This window comes from Lucilia sericata, unplaced genomic scaffold (genome assembly GCF_015586225.1).
Source record: "Lucilia sericata isolate MDLA Ls3-8-SP2 unplaced genomic scaffold, ASM1558622v1 Contig000740F_arrow, whole genome shotgun sequence".
Taxonomy (NCBI): Eukaryota; Metazoa; Arthropoda; class Insecta; order Diptera; family Calliphoridae; genus Lucilia; species Lucilia sericata.
Genome location: NW_023994738.1, coordinates 20,133 through 41,867, shown reverse-complemented (window position 1 = coordinate 41,867; position 21,735 = coordinate 20,133). Strand labels below are relative to the sequence as shown.

The 21,735-nt window shown below is 30.3% G+C and overlaps 1 protein-coding gene across 1 annotated transcript in view; it reads right to left on the bottom strand.

Moving 5' to 3' along the window:
* The window catches only part of LOC119607741 (5'-nucleotidase domain-containing protein 3), a 101,313-nt gene extending 81,044 nt beyond the window's left edge, over window positions 1-20,269 (bottom strand). Inside the window, exons 1-6 of the mRNA XM_037961828.1 lie at window positions 19,810-20,269; window positions 19,520-19,695; window positions 8,609-8,836; window positions 8,247-8,542; window positions 7,931-8,117; window positions 7,735-7,875 (exon numbers count right to left, since the gene is read on the bottom strand). Coding sequence (XP_037817756.1) covers window positions 7,735-7,875; window positions 7,931-8,117; window positions 8,247-8,542; window positions 8,609-8,836; window positions 19,520-19,695; window positions 19,810-20,017 — 1,236 coding nt within the window. The 5' untranslated portion in view covers window positions 20,018-20,269. The remainder of the gene's footprint in view (window positions 1-7,734; window positions 7,876-7,930; window positions 8,118-8,246; window positions 8,543-8,608; window positions 8,837-19,519; window positions 19,696-19,809) is intronic.
* Between the last annotated feature and the right edge of the window lie 1,466 nt (window positions 20,270-21,735).

The window sequence follows — 21,735 nt, the reverse complement described above, 5'->3', positions numbered from 1 at the left end:
GATCATGAGTGCAATTTTGTGTCTTATTTAGATAATACATTATTTCTTTCCTTTCTATGATATAAACGCTTGCTTCAATTATTACTTTTTTTCTTTTTTTTTTACAATGTATTATAAACTTTATGAAATAAATTTATTTCGCAACAATATTTTTATTTCTTCGTTAAGTTATGAAGAAGCCAAAAATATTTTTTAATGTTCACTGGTTTAAAGTATACATTAGGTGCAAAAAAAAGTACCAAAATACAGTTTTTACCGTTTATTCCTTATAGGGCCGATTTTGAAAAAAGTACCAGACACGCTTATTTTTTAAATGAACGACGATAAAGCTTTAAACTGTTTTTGTATCTTTTCTAGTTTAGGAGATATGAGACTACCGAATTTACCAGTTTTTACCCTTTTTTACCCCCTAAACAGCTCTTTAGCTTCAACCATTTAGGCTGTGCGATGATGAATCAGTCATTTAAAGTAATTAAAGTGCCAGACCGATCATCCGAAAAACTTACATTAGCGAAAAGGCGTGCCAGAAAATTGTATGAACAGTATATTACAAAATTTGATTGTGTAGTTAGGGATGATGAAACTTATTGCAAGGCTGATTTTAAACAATTACCTGGTCTGGAATTTTATACTGCCCGTAAAAGAGGAGGGGCTTACTCACAATTCACCCAAGAAAGGTTGGAAAAGTATATGATTTGGCAAGCAATTTGTAGCTGTGGTTTACGGAGCAAGGAGGTGGTCGTACAAGGTTCAATAAACTCGAAAATTTATATCGAAAAGTGTCTCGAAGGATCGTTAAAGAGGTTTATACAACGACATAGTGGATCTATGCTATTTTGGCCAGATTTAGCAACAAGTCATTATGCAGAAGACACAATTGAGTGTCCACCAAATTGCCTGGAGCTCCGCCCAATTGAGAGATATTGGGCGCTGATGAAAAGAGCATTGAAGAAGACTAAGAAGGTCGCACGAAATGAGCAAGACTTTCGCAATAAGTGGCAAAGAGCATACAAAGTGGTTGTCAAAAACACTGTACAAACGCTTATGAAGGGAGTTTCGAGTAAAGTGCGAAAATTTTACGAAAGTAAATCGGAACAATCTACATTTTAGATTGTAATTAATGTAAACATATTGACCTTGAATAGAATATGATTTTTTTTTAAAATTAGGCATAGATTTTAATTTTATAAGATAAAATGTAAGGTTAAATTTTTTCGTGGACAGGCCTTATTTTTTTGGTTTGCTCTATTATAGTTATGGAGTTATAGACGTTCAAAAACTGTATATATAAAGTTAAAAATCTCGTAAATGGCTTGCACGATTGTAAAAAATAACATGATATGAAAGGTCGTGGAAAGGCCTTTCAGATGATGTGCAATTATTAACCCATTGAGTGCCGAAAGCTAAAAAAAGGGTTTTGAAACATGACTTTTTTGTAAAAGTGTGCATAATTCGAAAAGTAGTCGATATAAGCACATATACATTTCCCAAGTATTATATAGAAAACATAATTAGCTTTAGATTTTTATTCATTTAATTAAATAAGGATATATACAAAATAAATAATTAAAAAAATTAAAATTTTTTAATAAAGTTTCCGGTTTTGAGTCCCTTTGTGAAAATTTAGAAAAAGTTACCAATGTTTTGTCGCCCACTGCAAAAGTTTGTCATTCCGTGCGTAACACCAAGAAATATTCATCTGAGACCCAACAAAGAATATATATTCACGGTCCTTATCAAATTCTGAGTCGATTTAGATATGTCCGTCCGTCTGTCTGTCTGCGTAAAACACGCTCACGTAAAAACGATGCTAAATAAATTAATGAAATTCGGCCAAAAAGATTCACTATCGTCTTAGGCAGTTTGGTACTGAAAATAAGCAAAGTCGGTTTACATCGGAAAGAGTTAGGAATCAAAATTTAAAAAACTCCAAAAAAATTAAGTTTTTTTAACACATTCTAATACAATTTTCACAAAAACTATGCGATATAATTTCATAAAAATCAGCACACAATTGTTTCCATATGAAAGCTTGATTCCTGTTAAAAATCGGCGGAATCGGTCCACATTTTCTTATACCTCCCATACAAAATTTGGATAGTGACAAACAAACATTAATAAAATTTTTCTAAACAAAAAATGTATTTCAATATATTTTGTATATTTTTTATTTTATATCGACAGGGGTAGAAAAGCACGCCGGGTTTTAGCTAGTATAAAATAAAAATCGTATATACCTTCACCGTAGTTATACCCTACACCACTTTAGTGGGGAGGGTATATTTGGTTTGTGCTGATGTCCCGAGCCGTCCGTCCGTCTGTCCGTCCATGTAAGCCTTGTAATCAACTACAGGTGAATTTCGGTTATAGAGAAACAGCTAAAATCACAAAATAACAGAAAATTATAAAAAAATAAGAAAAAAATAGAGTTATAGAACCAAGAATACTATTCCATCATGAAAGATGGGGAAGATTATTCAAAGCCAAATGCACATACAAAATACCACCACTAAACACCTACACGACAATGTATGACCTTATAACAAATGGATGAGTCATTTCCTACACTTAGTATGCACAAACAAAACATAACTTCCCAATAAAAACAGAACATAACTAAGTGTAACTAAATTTGCCTCAAATGTCAACTATTTTTTTTCATATTATTTCATTACCAGTTAAATATACAAGCATTACTAAGTAAAACACATACTACTTCACTACTACATCTATTGGACAGAATTATTCTGGGATAATTCTCGGAAGAGCCTTTTTTTTGTATGTATCGAAAGAAACATTAAATATTTTCAAAGAATTTGGTAATTTATTATAAGAACGTGCCACTCTAACCTGAAATGATCTTTCTAATATGGCAGTTAATGGTGGAATTTTTAATTGTCTATTTCTATTAGATCTACAATATTCAAATAAGTTAACTAAATATTTTGGAGTTTGCAACTTATAAGACTTATAAAAATGTATCAAATTTCGAAACTTTATAAAATCTTCAAAAGAAAGTCCCAGAAATTTTACAACATAAGATGAAATATGTTGCCGTATTCTAAGAGAGTACAGGAATCGTATCACTCTATTAAAAGCCAATCTCAACTTCTTTACAACATATCCCAAGGTACCACTATACACTTCCAAGGCATATAAAAAAATAGGCATAATAAGTCCATGGACAACCCTCTCCTTAATATAAAAAGGAAGCATCAAATCTAAATTGTATAATTTACGCAAAGCAAAATTAACTCTGGATACCACTGAGTTAATATGGCCTTCAAAACTCAAGTTTGTATCCAGAATGACACCAAGATACCTTATCCTATCTACAAACTCAATCGAATCACTGCCCAAAGTTACTGAGAAGTTATTACCACCACAATTACCAAACAGCAAGGCCTTAGTCTTACCAGTATTAATAATAAGGTCATTATTAGAAATCCAGTTAAGCAACAAATCAACATTATAATTTATCATATTCTGTAACACATTAGGAAATTCAGCACTGCCTTTAAACAACAACTGCACATCAGCAAAAGAAAATGGAAGACACATATTGTTCGATATAGTACTGAATAGATCATTCATAAACATTATAAAAAGAAGAGGCCCATGAACAGATCCCTGAAGAACCCCACTATGAACTGGAAGCACTCTAGAAGCACGACCACTGCAAACAACATATTGACTTCTATCAGATAAATAAGAATACACCAACTTACAGGCTGAGCGGGAGAATCTATAATGGAAATGCAATTTATCAACTAAAAGTGAATGATTAACTCTATCAAAAGCCTTAGATAATTTATCTTAATTCCAATTCTCAATATATACTAGGGTGATCGACTCGATTTTTCAACCGGTTTTAAAACCGGTTTTAAAACCGGTTTTTTCTGCTTTACCAGTGTCGGTTTTTTCTTAATGTTGATTTTTCGAATATCGAATAACCCGGTTTTTTCACTTTTTAAAACCCGGTTTCGAATACTTTTATTTGCTTTGTATTCAAAGATTATTTAAATGAAATTTTTAAGTAAATAATAATACAGCCCGTCTAAATTTTAAAAATATTCGAGTCGAGGAACTAGAGTATATTTTTCTACAGCTCTTTTGGTTAAACTTTTTTGATTTTCCTAATTAATTAAAATTATTTGTAAAATGGATAACTGTTTGATAAAATTTAGCAATCTTAACATTATATTCCAATTACAATAATTAATTTACGGCTGAAATTTTATGGAAGTGTTGGAATGCCTATGCAAATTTCCTAAACAGGGCTTTTAAAATAAGCTAGGATTACATGTTTAACAGAAGTGTCCCACTTTTTTCCTAATTTTTTTATATATTGAAGAAATAATGTAAATCAGACGACTAGATCTAAAGTTATAATCTTTTAAACTGTTAAAAATCATTTCGGGCCATGTTTTATTAATCAAATTTAAACATAAACATTAAGTTTTTCAAATTAAAATATATTTTTTTTAATTGTAATGAAAAACCGGTTAACCGGTTTTTTCTGAATTTGAAAAATATCAACCGGTTTTTTTTAAATGTCAACTATTCGAACTATTCGAAAACCGGTTTTGGGAAAATGTCGAATAATCGATCACCCTAATATATACATGAAAATTATATATCATACCTAAGGACTACCTATCGAGTAGTTTATTGTTGACATTTGAATCACTGTTGGGACAAGATTCAAGTTATAATTTTTTTTGTTAATCATTACCTTGATGGTTTGGGAACCGCTAGCAAAATTGTTTTTTTCTAATTAATTTTTATAAAAACTTTTTGTTAATTTTTTAATTAACACTACTATTTAGAATTGTAAACATCTTTATTTTTATTGTAATTAAATTCAGGATTACTGCTTTGTAATATATATTATATATTCAAGAGTGGCTTTCTATATTACTATGAATAAATAAAATAAAAAAAAAATAAAAAAAAATCCAAGGACAGCAAAATGCAAACACCTTTGCTAGAAATGCTGTTCCTGATGCTGTCAGTAAGGCCTATCAGTAATGATGTAGTACTCCTATTACATATAAAACCAGATTGACAATCATGAAGAATTCTAATATTATCGACATGAGTCAAAAGCTGAATCTTCATAATATGTTCAACCATTTTAGACAAAATTGGCAATATAGATATTGGTCTAAATTCATCAACACCTGCCACAACAGCATTCTTCCTAATGGGAAAAATCTTTGCGATTTTCCACAATAATGGGAAATACGAAGTAGTCAATATAGTATTAACCAAATGCAGGACATAATTACCAATAAATGGCATCAAGAGTCCTATAAACTTCAGCGTAAACCCATCACAACCAACAGCCCTAGACGTAATCAAATTAAAAACTGTAAACATTTCAGAAACATCAATATTATGGAAGGAAAAACCATTGCTTCGATAGTCAGAAAAATTTAAAACACTGCCACTGTTTATTCATTACAGTTGCTAGTAAAACGTTTTCGCATTGGAACTAAGGTATGTAAAAACTGCAAACTTCTATTTAAAATTTCTAACTGATTATCCACATTGTCTGTCAAGAACATATCATCAAGATTGCATTCAAGCACTGTAGACTGCAACAACCCAATATCAACTGCATTATAATCATAGTATTCATAAAATTTTTTAGCAGAAGGCTCTAAAATTGTAACAGAGATAAAAATAAAAGAATGTCTAGTAATACCAGGACACTGGAACTGACCAGAAGTTTTAACTAATTCAGTGGAAGATACTAAAAAATAATCCAGCAATGAACTGGAAATATGAAAAAAATGTGTAGGTATAGAATTATGAATGAGAAAAAGATTAAGTCTACTGCAAATATCTCTCACTCTAATACTAGTGATATGTTCAAAAAAGTTATTATTGAAATCACCCATTATCACAATATTCGAATATCTTACAAGTAGCTCTGATATCTGTCCTTCTAAATGCAAAAAGTCCTCGCGAGGAAGATAAACAACACCCACCAAAACTTTAATATTCCTAACATTAAGTTCAATAAACAAGCATTCTGCAATTCCATAACCATTACCAACAAATACAACTCTATGTTCAATAAATTTAGAAACATAGAGAATAACACCACCACCTCTACCACTTTGCCTGTCATTTCTGTGACACATATCCAGGAATATTTATTGCATTAGAGGATATTTCCTCCTTCAACCATGTCTCAGTGAAACCGACTACATTTAAAAATTCACCATCTAATATTTTCTTTATTTCACTAAACTTAGAAGAATTAAATTAAAGCTTGTGCAATTTAAATGTCCAAAGTTAAGGTTCTGTTTGTATTGATTCAAATGGTATGGAGAAAACTATTATCACTTACAATATTACCTAAATTTTGCCTTATATCCGTAGGTTAAACAAGCTTATTTTAAATATAGTTATTAAGAAAATAAAAATGTATATATAAAAAACAAATAACGAATAAATTGAAAAGTAAATCATTTAAATCATTTATGATGCTACTTGTTTTGTTATATGTTTAACATTTATTACATATATTAAGGGTGATGGCAATGATCAAACAAATTTACACACACAGGAATTTTTTTGATTGTGTTAGTGAAAAAAAAACTCACACCCACTGTTTGATGAAAATCAAAACACTTTTGATTTTCAACTGAAATTCAAGCAGAAGAAGAAGCATAAATTCATTTTTATTTAGTTTTTGCCGCAAGGTAAATGAAATATGGATGAAAACAAATCATATTCGATTTTATTTACAGGCACAGTACCAAATTTTACTTGAAATATATAAAGAAAAATATCTAGTTTTTTAATAAAACAATTTTTCATTAATAAAAAAATAATTTCAAAAAATAAATAATTCTTTTTTATAACAAAAATTGCATTTATAACAATGGTAAACATTGTATGTGTAACAGTGTAGACACATAACGCATAAAATTTTTTCATACATTTTTTTATCACTATGCGGTAAAAAAAATTATGTTGCCGTCGCAAAATCTAAATAAAAATTAAATTTATGCTTCTTCTTCTACATGCAAAATATTCTCGTTATTTGTTGAGACTTTCAGTGGTTGTCTCGGATATTTGCTTTTCTCGTTTTTTACTGATTTGAAGTGAAGGGTATTAAAATTACTATACATTTTTTTGTCAAAAAATGTCTTTTAATGTATTTTTACTGATTTTTTAAAATAATATTAAAGCATATTAAAATTACGGCTCCCCAGATTTAATCGCCACTTTAGGTGCCATCAAACCCACTGTGTAACGACTGAAATAGGCAGGCCAAATTTACATATTACTTAACAATATCATTTAAGCATTCAAAAAAGTAGAATCAATGTATTTATATGCTGCAAGTTACAAGTACAAAAGCGTAGAATGCCTTGACGCATATAATGCTTAAAGTAGATCTACTTTCTACTTTTATAAGCGGCACATGAATATGTCAGCTGATTTTGACAATTTATATTCTTTTTTTAATGTGTATTTATAAATTTTAATAAATTGAAACGAGTATTAAACTCGGTGAAAAAATAAACAACAGCTGTAGAAAATCGCGATTATTTTTAAATAAAACAAAAAATTGATGCTTAAAAAGCGTCGTATGTAACTTGTATGAAGCGTAGAATGCGAAGTAGGTAAGAAAAGCACGCAATGCTTTGACGCGAAAACGCGTAGTGTGGACCTCCAGATTTAAGCATTGAAAACTAACAAAGTGACACTCACCGATAATTCGCTTATAATTGCACCCGTTCGCCAGCCGTGTTCTAACGTAACATCAGCCAAATCACTATAAGGATGATCACCAAAATACAAGACACTATGACCGTGCCAACCCGTTAAATCTTGCAATTGTTTTACAGTGCCCTAAAAATATATGTAAATTGATTATATGCACTTTAAACATATCTTTGAATCTGACCTCATAGTAAATTTGTCCTTTTTCCAGCTTTGATACCCTATCCCATACATGGCTGTCATTGCTTTCTTCATACAAACGAATAGGACGAGATTCATCGGTGAAAAATTTTGGTTTCCGAGCTTGTACAATTATCACATCAAAATATTCACGCCAGTCTTTGCCAGCCAATAAGGTCATGCCACGATTTCTGGTAAAATATAGTATTATGAAAATAAAATTTCAATAGTTATAACTAAATATTTATTGCATAAAACTGCATATTTATTAATTTATTTTGACAATTTGTTAAAAACGCAATTTTTAAGACTTTACTTACACAAAAGAATATGGACTATTGGTTACTAAAAACAACTTTTTATCCGCCTTTTGTAACTTTTCAAAATATTTTGGTAAATTTTCGTTTTTTTCAATGTACTCCTCAGCATTTTTCATAACAATTTGATGCATTATTGGATGGCAAGCTTGTACGGCAGACTTTATATCGTGAAATAATATTTCTGGATGGTAATCAATGTGATTTTTCTCAAAATATTCAGCAACATTGCACAAAAGACACATTTCAGGCACCGAGAACAAATCTGCCAACTGCACCATCTTCGATTTAACATTTGGCTTAACTCAAATTAAACAAATTAAATTAAATATTTTTAAATATATTACTTTTGTTACACAATTTACCTGATAATTTTTTGAAGTTCCTTCGACGTATGCAATTGGTAGAATGCGATTTTTGTACAATTTCAGTACTTCTTGATCGGGAACCTTTGTCCTTCCTCTATATACCGAACCCAACTGTATTTGAAGAAATGAATCCAATTTAAGGAGCAGACCTTTTTCAATGTCATAATGAAGACCACGAACGGCAAAGCCAGGTATATACTCTAATTTTGAAATTGGCTCAGGATACTAAAAAATATATTATGTATAAGGTTAGGCATTAATTAAATGCCAATTAATAATCTAATTAGTTAATCCTAATATATATTATAAATTATAAATTTCTATGTAAGATTATATTTATTTGTTTGTTGAAATCTAGAACTTAGATAGAAATATGTCTGAAAGCATCAATAGGCTATATTAATTTTAGTAGCACCGAAAGTAGGACCAGAAGGGGTCCTAAAGTGGGGAAAACGGGCATAATTAGTATTTTAGGCACTAAATTCTAAGAGAAAATATTTTTTATTTAATGGGAATGCCGTGTTTGTTGTATAAAATTTTCGATAGATACAAAAATATAATTATTAATATTTTAATAGACTCCATAAAAAAGCGGGTAATTATAAGTTATTGTGGTAATATTTTCAGACCTTTTTGAATTGTTCAAAGTCAATGAAATTTGACATTTAGCTTAAGAATATCACAAATCACATTGTGAAGTAATTTTTTAAAGTCAACCTTTTTGGTACCTTTTGTATATATTGTTATAACTCAGTAATATTTAAAGTATACCAATATTAAAATTAAGGAAAATGTATGTGTATATTTGTGGAAAGTTATACTTTAAATTCACAAATATTAATATTTGGTGCAAATACAAATGCACAGGAAATATTTTTTTGTACTTTTAGTGATGCAATTTCTTCGAAACAGCTGAATCGAATTTAATGAAATTTAGATGACATATAGAAAGTAACAAATGTAAAACACGAGAAAAATCAGTACAAATAATTTTTGTTAAAAGGAAAAAAGGTGATAAATTTTACCCAATTCTATGATAATCGAATTCTTCCACAAATTATCATTATCCGATTGGGTTAAAACTTTTTACTAATTAATTTTAGATCAGATGGAACAAAATTAGACTTAACAAAGACAAAGTTCCTTTTCAGGTGCAGAACTAATAAGCGAAATTAGCTTGCAAATCAATAAAAAAACTTTAAAAAATCATATGTATAAATCAATTATGTACTTTGGGTTTTTTGTTAATTTTTTAATATTGCTGTATTGTTTAATACAATTTTATATTTTTCTTACTCCTATAGATTAAAATAACAGTTTTTAGATATTTTAGTAGTTTTAGATATTTTAGTTAGTATACCTATAAGAATTTACCAATATTTGACTTAACATGAAATCTATCCTTTCTTTGATTTTATTTCAAAAATAATAATTAATTTTGAATTGGATACTATTGAAATATTTACATTTACTTAAACAAATATTTATTTAATTGTCATTCAAAATTGTTATACTGTAAAACATATGTCTTTCTTTATCACTTTTCTTTGACATTTATCATCATGTAATTTTGCACTCCTTTTTAAACTCACTCTCTTCCGGTTTAAACTCTGTTAAGATAAGTTCATAAAATAAAGAGTGATTTATATTCTAAATAAAAATAAAGCATCCAAGTGTTTTTCTATAGGTTATGGGCCCAGGCACCTTAATTAAAGTATTTTTAGATCGTTACTAAATAAAATTTACGGAAAATGACGACAGAAATTAAAACATCAGTGGCTAAACTAAATGGAGAAAATTACTTTAACTGGAAGTTTAAGGTAGAGATGCTGCTGATAAAGGAAGGCGTCTGGGATGTATTAAATAATGAAAAACCAGAAAATAACGCAGATAATTGGGTAAAAAGTGATAACATCGCCAGAGCAATAATATCATTATCTGTGGAAGATGACCAGTTACATCTAATAAGGCAATGTTCTACGGAGCTAAAATATGACAAAGTCTACAAAATTATCACGAACGGAAAACTTTAAGCAACAAAGTAATAAGAAGCTGGATGAAAACAATGATATCAAGGCTCACATTGGTTTAATGCGGGATCTATTCTTAAAACTACACAATCTAGGCGAAAATGCTTTTGATGAAAAATGGAACATCGCAATGCTTCTGAGCAGTTTACCAACCAGTTATAATAATTTGATCACAGAGTTTGAGTCTCGTACAGAGGAAGAGTTAACAATTGCATATGTAGAATCTAAATTAATAGAAGAGGGCGCAAGGAGTAAAGTTGACACACAAAAGGCAATGGTTATTAAAACAAAGATAGTAAATCCAGCATTGAATGTTATTTTTGTCTCAAAAAGGGGAATTTCAAGAAAAATTGTACACGCTATATTGAGTGGAAAAGGAAACAACAACAACAGCATGTCAACACAGCCGGTGGTGCTAATTTTTGTTTAGTAACAGTAAAAGGCAATTCTTGTTTCGTGACAACAGATGGCTTTGGAAAATGGATAGTTAACTCCGGAGCGTCATGCCACATCTGCAACAATAAAAAAGTATTTATAAATCTGAACACAAATATAAGAAAACCAATATATCTTGCGAATGATGACACAGTGATATCTGGTGGAGAAGGAACAATACAAGTCAAACTTAAAACTAATGGCAATGAATACAACCTCATAACTTTCGAAAATGTTTTATATGCACCTAGAGTAAGCTTAAATATAATATCTGTAAAACGGCTAACAGAAAAAGGATGCCAAGTTGATTTTGATAAGTTAAATGCGTTGTACGTAAAGACGGTGAAATGGTTTTCCTTGCAGGTTTATATATAAGTAAAGTTGAAGAGCGTGGCCTGCGGTAGGTTAGTGGTTAGTGTTCTAGTCTGGTAGAGCGGAGGTGGTGGGTTCGATTCCCACCTGAGGCACTGGTTAAGGAGCGCACAACAGGCCCTATAGAGGCCTAGGTGTATTTCTTCGGATTTGATGTATATACATCCTCCTTTCAAACTAACTAACTAACTAACTAAAGTTGAAGAGCGATTAAATATTCTGAATGTGTGTACAAATAACTGTATTCACTATTGGCATAAAGTTTTGGGCCATAGACATACAGACGCCATAAGAACTGTAAACTCAAAGCAATTGGCAACAGGTTTTAAGGTAAAGCCATGTGGTAATATTGACTGTTGTGAAGTTTGCCCAGCTGGAAAATCCTCTCGAGCACCATTTCCAAACAAAACTGGGGTAAGTTCAAAAGATACTTTCGTATTAATCCACACAGATTTATGTGTACCCATTGAAACATGTACACACAGTGGTAACCGATATATACTAACCTTTATAGACGACTACAGTAGGTTTTGCAATATATACCTAATTAAAAACAAATGGGAATTAGCTGAGAAATTAAAAAATTATATTGCATTAATAATGAATAATTTTGGAAAGAAACCTAAAACAATCCGGTCAGACCGTGGAAAAGAATACGTAAATAAAGAAATAATAATATTTTTTAGAACGTGAAGGTATTCAAATACAGTACACTGCTGGTTACAGTCCCGAACAAAACGGCGTCGCAGAACGCAAAAATCGTTCTCTTTTTGAAATGGTTAGATGCATGCTCGTTGAAGCAAAATTACCAAAAGAACTATGGGGTGATGCTGTGTCTACCGCTAATTACCTTCAAAATAGAATTGTGACTAGAACAACCGGTGTTACGCCATATGAAAGAGTTTATAGTAAAATCCCGGATTTAAAGCATTTAAGAATATTTGGTGAAACAGGTTTTGTTCATATACCTAAAGTAAATAAATTATGCGAAAAATCTACAAAAATTATTTCCGTTGGATATGATCAAAATTCTAAAGCATATCGTATGATGGATAAAGATTTTAAAGTGCAAGTATCAAGAGATGTAAAGTTTACCGGCAAAAAAGATGGTCTTGTGGACTATACGAATAATCCAGATTGGAATAATTAAATTGAGATAATCACAAAAAGACAGAGCCCTGTAAAGGAAATCAATAACAGCGATGATGAGTTCCACGACACTCTAAGTTTTAATGAAACATCAAGTTCAGATGAATCCAGCAATGACATTGAAGATAATCAACAAATTGATTCAGCCTTGAGAAGGTGACAACGCTCAACAAAAGGTAAAGTTCCAGAACGATTTTTAAGTGCGACGTCCCTATAACGTATGAAAAAGCAATAACATATGATGAACGTGAGAATTGGGTCGCAGCTATGAAAAACGAAATTGATTCTATGAAAGTTAATAATACCTGGGAACTTGTACCGAAACCAAAAGACCGTAACATTATCGGATGTAGATGGATTTTTAAGAAAAAGCAGGACAATAAAGGTATGCAGTACAAAGCAAGGCTAGTAGCAAGAGGGTTCTCACAAAAGTATGGTACAGATTATGATGAAATTTTCGCTCCAGTCGTTTCGCACACTTCATTAAGAACACTTTTCGCAATTGGTGGCAAACGAAATCTTCAAATACATCATATTGATGTATTTCTTTCTTTTCTTAACAGTGACCTGCAGAAGAAATTTTTATGGAGCAACCAAAGGGATTTACTGTGGACTGTGGTGAAGAAAAGGTATGTTTACTTAAAAAATCCGTGTATGGACTTACAACATAAGGTCAAATTTTCATCAAAGCAATTTGGATCCATGTTTGTATATACATTCAGAAGGGGTAGAAATGACATTCGTGTTGATCTACGTCGACGATATTCTTATTTCTTCAAACAAGGAAATAAAGATCAATGAGGCAAAAAATATTTTTCAAAATGAATTTAAAATTCGTGATTTAGGACCAGTAAAACTTTATCTGGGTCTACAAATATTCCGGTCAAAAAACGGATTTTATTCAATTTCTCAATCAAAATATATTGAAAAGGTATTAAATGATAATGGACTTCAAGATTCGTCCATAGAAGTCTCTTATGGCAAATCTGGTATAAAACAAAACGTTTTACATAATAATAAAAGCTATCAGAATTGTATATATCATTAAACTCGAGACCAGATATCACTGCAGCTGTTAACATTCTTAGTCAAAAAACCAGCACCCTAATGAAGAAGATTGGACAGAGCTAAAACGAGTCGCAAGGTATTTAAAAGTAACCATAGATATGAAACTTTACATATTATAATATTTAATATGTAATATGATAATTATCAGACACTGACCAAACTCTACTTGGTTATTCTGATGCTAATTGGGGTGAAGATAAACTTAACAGAAAATCAAATAGTGGCTACTTGTTTAAAGTTTACGGTGGTGTTGTATCATGGGCTTGTCGCAAACAATCGTGTGTGGCTCTATCTTATACTGAAGCGGAATTTATTGCACTTGCTGAATAAACAAAGGAAGCATTATGGTTAAAGAGCTGTTGGCAGATTTTGGAGAGGAGGTTCAAGAACCTATTGTCATAAAGGAAGATAACCAGAGTTGCATCAAAATTGCTGAAGAATTCAAATTAAACAACAGAACAAAGCACATTGACATAAAATACTCAAAGATTACGTTGCCAATAATGTTATCAAATGCCAATATTGTCTCACAACCGAGATGCAGGCTGATTTGTTGACAAAACCACTTCCATCGCATAGAGTAAAGGACATCAGAGCAAAACTGAAGATTTTAGACAATTTAGAATGAGAAGGGGTATTGAAATATTTACATTTACTTAAACAAATATTTATTTAATTGACATTCAAAATTGTTATACTGTAAAACATATGTCTTTCTTTATCACTTTTCTTTGACATTTATCATCATGTAATTTTGTACTCCTTTTTAAACTCTCTCTCTTCCGGTTTAAAATCTGTTAAGATAAGTTCATAAAATAAAGAGTGATTTATATTCTAAATAAAAATAAAGCATCCAACTGTTTTTCTATAGATACAAGATATACTAGAAAATCAATAGATTTGGACCGAGAAAAAATTTTTAGTGGGGTATAAAACTACATAATACAACAATCTGGGTTTTTGGTAATTTTGTATTGATAAACAAAAACTACTTTACGGAAACCCCTTCTACTTGGGAAGTACTGTGTGAATTTTATTTAGAACAACCTTTGCCCGGGTTTTCACTAACTTCATAATATGTGCGTTTAAGTGATTTTCGGAAGTGGACTTTACATAGGAGCTATGACCAATTACGGGCCTCTCCAGAAAAATTTCGTAGAGTGATTCATACGTATGTATGCAAAACATATTTGTGTCGAATTTTATCAAGATAGCTTTATTTGACAATGAAATATGTGAGTTTAAATGATTTTCGGAAGAGGTCCTTATATGGAAGCTATGACCAATAATGGACCGATCCGGGAAAAATTAATGTTATGATTTATATGTATTCAAAACTTTATACCAATAGCTTTATTTATCAATGAAACATATGCGTTTAAGTGATTTTCGGAAGTTGACCTTATATGGGAGCTACGACTAATAATGGACCGATCCGAAAAGAAATGAAATATGTGCGTTTAAGTGATTTTCGGAAGTGGGCCTTATATAGGAGCTACGACTAATAATGGACGGATCCGAAAAGAAATTTAGTAAAATGATTTGTATGTACACAAAACATATTCAGCTCAAATTTTATCACAAAAACTTTATTTATCAATGAATTATGTCCGTTTAGGTTATTTTTGGAGGTGGGCCTTATGTGGGAGCTATGACCAATTGTGGACCGACTGAGATCTACGTTGGTAGTATGATTTCTATTCATATTATATTTGTATGTACAAAATTGTGTGTTGATACCGAGTTATTTGAGGGAGTTATTAACGGTAAACTAATTTCCTGGAAAATACACCTTTGTATGGGGGCTATGGTAAATATTGGATCAACTATTATGAGTTTGAACAAAATTCATCGCAATATCTTTGGTAGTTTCTGAGAAAACTACATAAGAATTGGGAAAAAAATTTTTATTTTTTTCGAGGTAGTCTGAAATTTTTACTCATAACTTTTTACGTCGTGAACCGATTTTTCTGATCTTTAATACCAAACTGTACCGGATAATAAAGGATGTTTCGGGTGAATTTCGGGAATTTCTATTGCTTCCTTTTAACGTGAGCGTGTTTTACACAGACAGATGGACGGACGGACATAGCTAAATCGACTCAGAATTTCATAAGGATCAAGAATATATATACTTTGTTGGGTGTCAGATGAATATTGCTTCGTGTTACACACGGAATGACAAAGTTATATATACCCTCTATCACCACTGATGGTTATTATATTTTTATTCATTAGCTTTTATGCATCCACACTAAAGTTTTGGCTGAATTTAGACACGAATTATTAAATCCGAAGAAATAAAGTTTTAAAGGTCAAATATCGTTAAATCTACAAAGAAGATACCCAAATAATTTTACTTATTAAAAATATCCACATAAATATCCACATTTTCCTCTAATTAAAAAAATCGGAGTTTGTAAATGGTCAATGGAGAATGTGTGCTGGAGTTATTCAAAATCATTATTTAATTTGAAAATAAAGTAAAGTAAAATAAAGTAAATTTTTAAGAGTTATATACATATATAGAAATTTTAAGGGGAGATATGAATGATTTTCTAGATAAATTTAGGTGTTATAAAAGGAACCACAGCCGATTTAAAATTCGGATTTTAGTGAAAATGTAATATGAATATATTATTTTCCCTATTTTAGAAGCGGTTTTTGTTCAGTAGTTTTTATTCTGCATACAAATATGGCATCGTAGACATTCATTCAAGATCTAATAAAGATTCTGTTTTAAAATAGTTATTTTCTGAGAATATACAGCAGATTACAGGTTTTAAAATAAAAAAAGTTTTCCGGTGGGAAACGCTTTAGATGAAAATCGATTTTTGATAATAAATTAAATTGAATGCAGATTTTAATTTTACCTAATCGTAAAGTTAGTTAAGGATCTACAAACATTTTAGAGTTTTCATATAAAAATAAATTTTTGACTAAAAATTTAACAAAATAATAATTTTCATATACTATGAGAATTATATATCATGATCTTTAGCATTATAAATGTAACAAAAAGTGGACGGAAAAAGGTCATTGCATTTCATTAAGATCACAACAGGCCCGAAATTAGTGCTATAGGTGTATTTATTCGGATCTTGCTCAAACTTACTTAACCTTCCACGACAGAACTATTGTCATGAAAAATTTCATGAAGCATAAAATCCAGATCCAAAAGTTGATTCCAAAAATACACTGTTGCCAAATTTCTTGAAAATCGGTTCATGTGTTTTATATATAGCCTAGAAATTTGGTGTAATAATAGCTGTTAATCAAAAAGTGAACATAAAGTAGCATCCAATCAATATCATATAGAGTTTTTTTAACTTAGGTTAGACCTATGTAGTTATGTAGTGAAAGAGTAGAAAAGGGTCTCATATATATTTATTATTATATATTATTTGTTTTGAAGATGTAATGTGTCGTACTGTTCATTCCACAACATTCATTAAAAAAAATTTCATGAAAATCGGATCAGTAGTTTTTTATATGCCTGAACGTAAATTTGGTTTAATAATTGTTTACAAAAAGTTAGTGTTAAAAGGGACATGGCGTCCGATCCAGGTCCTGAGATCAGACCTATCGGTATAGCAAATTTCATGTAAATCGGTTCAGTAGTTTTCTGTAAGTCTCAAATGAAAATTTTGTATAACAATTATATAGAAAAAAGTGAGCATAAGAAGAATCGTGACGTCAAATCATGATTTTATGTAGAATATGTTAGAATAGAACTATTAGTCTTCTAAATTTCATGTAAATCGGTTCAGTAGTTTGTCCGTGAAAGCGTAACAAACAGACTTTCTTTTTCATATAATTATAGGATAAGATATAGGTAAGTATAGTTTTATAAAAAGTGGGCGTAGAAAGAGGCGTGGCATCGGATCAAGATCTTGTGTATAGCTTATAGTTCTTTCCGAACTTATACCTATGGGTAATCAAATTTTCAGGTTAATCGGTTTAGTAGTTTTTGCATATTGTGATTGCAAAATTGGTGTAATAATAGTTTCACAAAAAGTGGGCGTAAAAAGGGGCGTGGCATCCGATCCAGATCCTGAGATCGGTATACCAAATTTCATGTAAATCGGTTCAGTAGTTTTCTGTAAGTCTCGAATGAAAATTTTGCATAACAATTATATAGAAAAAAGTAAGCATAAGAAGAATCGTGATGTCAAATCATGATTTGATATAGCCTATTGTTCCACTTAGAATAGTACTATTGGTATGTATACAAATTATATGTCAGTTATCGGACAAAAATTAAGTTTCATTATAAATTTCATGTTTTATTATTAGAATTATATATATTCTTGTATCTTATGAAAAAGAATTGAACTAAACAACAAATTTAGTTTCAAATAAAGAGTCAAGTGTCTTTATTCATAAATTTGAATGTGAAATATTTGTGGACTCTGTAACATTAACAAATATTTTGATGAAATAAATTTTATTTTATTGTATATGACTTAATAAAGTAAAATTATGCTGATTATCATAATTTTATTCTCATATAAACAAAAATATTTAAGTTTAAATTTTAAAATTTTAATTTTTGACTATGACCTAGCAATCTTTTTTTTTTTTTTTTTTTGCAAAAAAGTTCCCTACTTAAGAAAGCAGAAACAATTTCTTTAATGCTAATTGATTTTATACACCTTAATATATAATATATAAAAAGTTTTGTTCAATTATCTTTCCCGGTCACTGAGTAATAGCTTCTTGAAGTCAAAATTATACAAAGTCAAATTCTGCATAATGTACATTATACGTTATGAAGGCGTTTTTCTTTAGGTTTTTGCAGATGATATTTTTGTTAATAGGAAAGCAATAAGAAAACTTAAAAAAATGCTAAAAATTAATAGTTTATGATCAAAAACTATTTAATTTATATATACAGACGTTTTATTAAATTAGTTTTAATAATTATCTGAATTATACAGTAGAAATGTATAAAAAGATGAAATAACCATATAAATTGTATAACATACCCGGGTATGTTGGGTATTGATGTACGTAATTTTGCTCGGGTATAGACAAGACGGTTAAACTTTTTTTTTTCTTTCATAATATATCTAAATTCGAATAGTTATGAGAGATACTATATGTGCAACAAAGTAGTGGAACAAACTGTAATGTGTCGTAATCCTCAAAGGACATATGTTACGCATAAAAAAAGAGTTTGTTAAAAAAGTTACGAACAATAGGAAATATTTGATGATGTATGTAACAGATACCAAGTGTGCAAACCTCATGGCCGCAACTATATATACTTATTGCATCAAATTTAACTTAATTTAGCATATTTCTTACATAACATTGAAATACCTTTAAGACTATTTTTACCCTTTCTGAAGTGTTTAAATATTTATGGACTGCAATATTGGTCAACAATAGTTCTGAAAGTTTTCAGTCTTTCATTAGCTAGAAAACTTTTTCGACCCTTAATCTTTTCAAAGAAGTTTTCCCCGGTGAGACTAAACACCAGTTTGTTTCAGAAACTCATATACATAATAAGTCTCATCCAAATAAAATCAATCTTTTTTCATTGAATAGATAATTTTCTTTAGAAGATTAGATCTGGTCAAAATGTTAAGAAAATATAATTTTTATGATGCGTTTTTTGAAGAAATAGGAATATGATTTACCCAATTTTCAATCGATTAATTAACACCAGCTAGTTTGAGAATGTAATGAACGAAATAAGACCCATTCAAATAAAATTAATATTTTTTTGTTCAGATTGAAGCACTGACATTTTATAAAAATAACGTATTTATAGTGCAATCCAGGGCATATTGAACCAGTCAATATGCCCTGGAGCAACTTTCGACATTTATAAATGCACAAAACATACCTTTAATTTTTTTATTAACATATCACGTCCCAAGTTATAGAGTAAATCATGTAGACACGGCTTGTAACAGGCCAATGTGTAGTCATAGTCAAAACCATACACATTTACTTCGCTCAGATCTAATTCATTGCAAGCGAACACTCCACGCGCATTCACATCCTTTGGCAGCTTTTTAGCTAACGGTATTAGAAACCATAATAATATGTTATTAATTAATTAGCATAGATATCAAAACAATGAGAGCTATTGTTTAGTTAGGCAGGCAATATAAATATTAATTGGATATCTACATAGGAACTTCTCTTTGGTCAAAGCATACAGCAATTCAAAATCCTCTATAGTTGTTGGATTGTTTTTCTTCAAATTATAGTTGCTACTACTTAACGAACGATTCCCATTCTTAAAACATACGCCATTGTTTTGTTTATGACCTTGACTAAGACTTTGGTAAAGCAATTGACTTTTAAATTGCCTGGATGTATGTCTCAACGTCTGCATCGTAAATATGTATCGTTATTTTTCTTCAATATTACTTTCCGCAATTTATGTAATTTAAACAAAAATACGGAAATAGTTTATGTGAAGAAACAATAAATCAACACGAATTTGTTAAGGTAAGAGTTGGAAACAAATCATTATTTTTTTATATAGTCTTTGACATTTCAACGTTTTGACAATATATTTTTTATTTGTGAGGATATAAATTTTACTGTTTAAGTGCTATAAACATCTGTACAGGGTGCACTTATAAGGTGAAGTCAATTCTACAAAAACAACAAAAGTAGATAATTCTGTCAAAAAATGTACATGTTGCCACCGTGTTTTTTTTTTTAATTTACTTTACAAAAAGACAATCCCACATGCCCAAAAATCTCTTCACGTAAAGTAAATATGTATTATAAGATAAAATTTATTAAAAATTATACATGAATTGAAAAATTGTTCACAAATTGTTCACAATTTGTAGCAAAAATACAAATTATATACATATTATTTTTATCAGTCAATTATTTTTATCAGTCAATATTATTTTTATCAGTAAAAAGTTCCCTATAATTGATAAAATAGTTGCATATTTAAAACAAATAGTTTGTGCAATTTTTGAGTATTTTGCATAAATTTACTACGGATTAAAATGAATATAAAATTTATTATTAATCTTTTGTCCTAAAAATATAATGAATCCCTAGATAGTTGTACATATTTTTTCAGATTGTGGCAACTCTTAATGGTGTACTTTGACAGTTGTATCAACCTCAAATAAAAAATTGAGTGATCAGCTGTTGAATTGACTTCACCTTATAAGTGCACCCTGCATCTGTACAACCAATAATCACTGTTGCCAGATTTATCGTCATTTTGACAATTTTCACTGGCCTGTTGACGATTTTTTTCTCTAAATTTGACGAATTTTTAAAATAGGATTTTTGTACTAATTTTAATACATTTTATCATTTTTCTGTCTATAATTTAAAAAAAAATCGATGTATTTAGAATATCCAATGAAAATGTTAATAAAATTAAACATTATAATGTTTAGCGTATGTCCATTGATCAAATGATTTACGTAATAACGAACTCAAATTTCTTTGAGAATTTCTCTTTTTTTTGGGCCAGCACCAGAGATACAAGCCGATGCGAAATGATAGGCGTCGGCGGCGCAACCATTTTGGGTCGGCGGCGGCGGCGGCGGCTTATTACAGAAAATATCGGCGGCGGCTAAATTGTCGGCTCAATTTAACTTTTTCTTTAGAAATTGACCTTATAAGGTTTATTATATTGAAAAATCTTTGTATAATAGTCTGTTACATAGAAACCTGTCTCTATATAAGTTTTTTTCTGCAGAAAATGGACATTTATAGTAGTTTTCACTATTTTAATATTAGCACAATATTGTGTGGCAACTCTTTTAAAATAGTGGCAACTCCGTTCAATTTGGTGAAATTATGTTCTGAAATACATGTGTGATTCTAATCTTTATCAGCCGCTACGTTTAAGCCGGCTTAGCTTTTGAGCCGAAAGAAGTCGGCGGCGGCGCGGCTTGCAAAATATTACCGGCGGCCAGCCGCCGCCGATTTGAGCCGCCTCGGCTTGTATCTCTGGCCAGCACTTAGGAGTTATTGGATCTAGAATAATTAATTGGTAGTTGTAAGAAGAATAGATGGAGTAGTGTTTTTGGACATTTGATTTAAAAGAGGGAATTTGTTTTGTATACG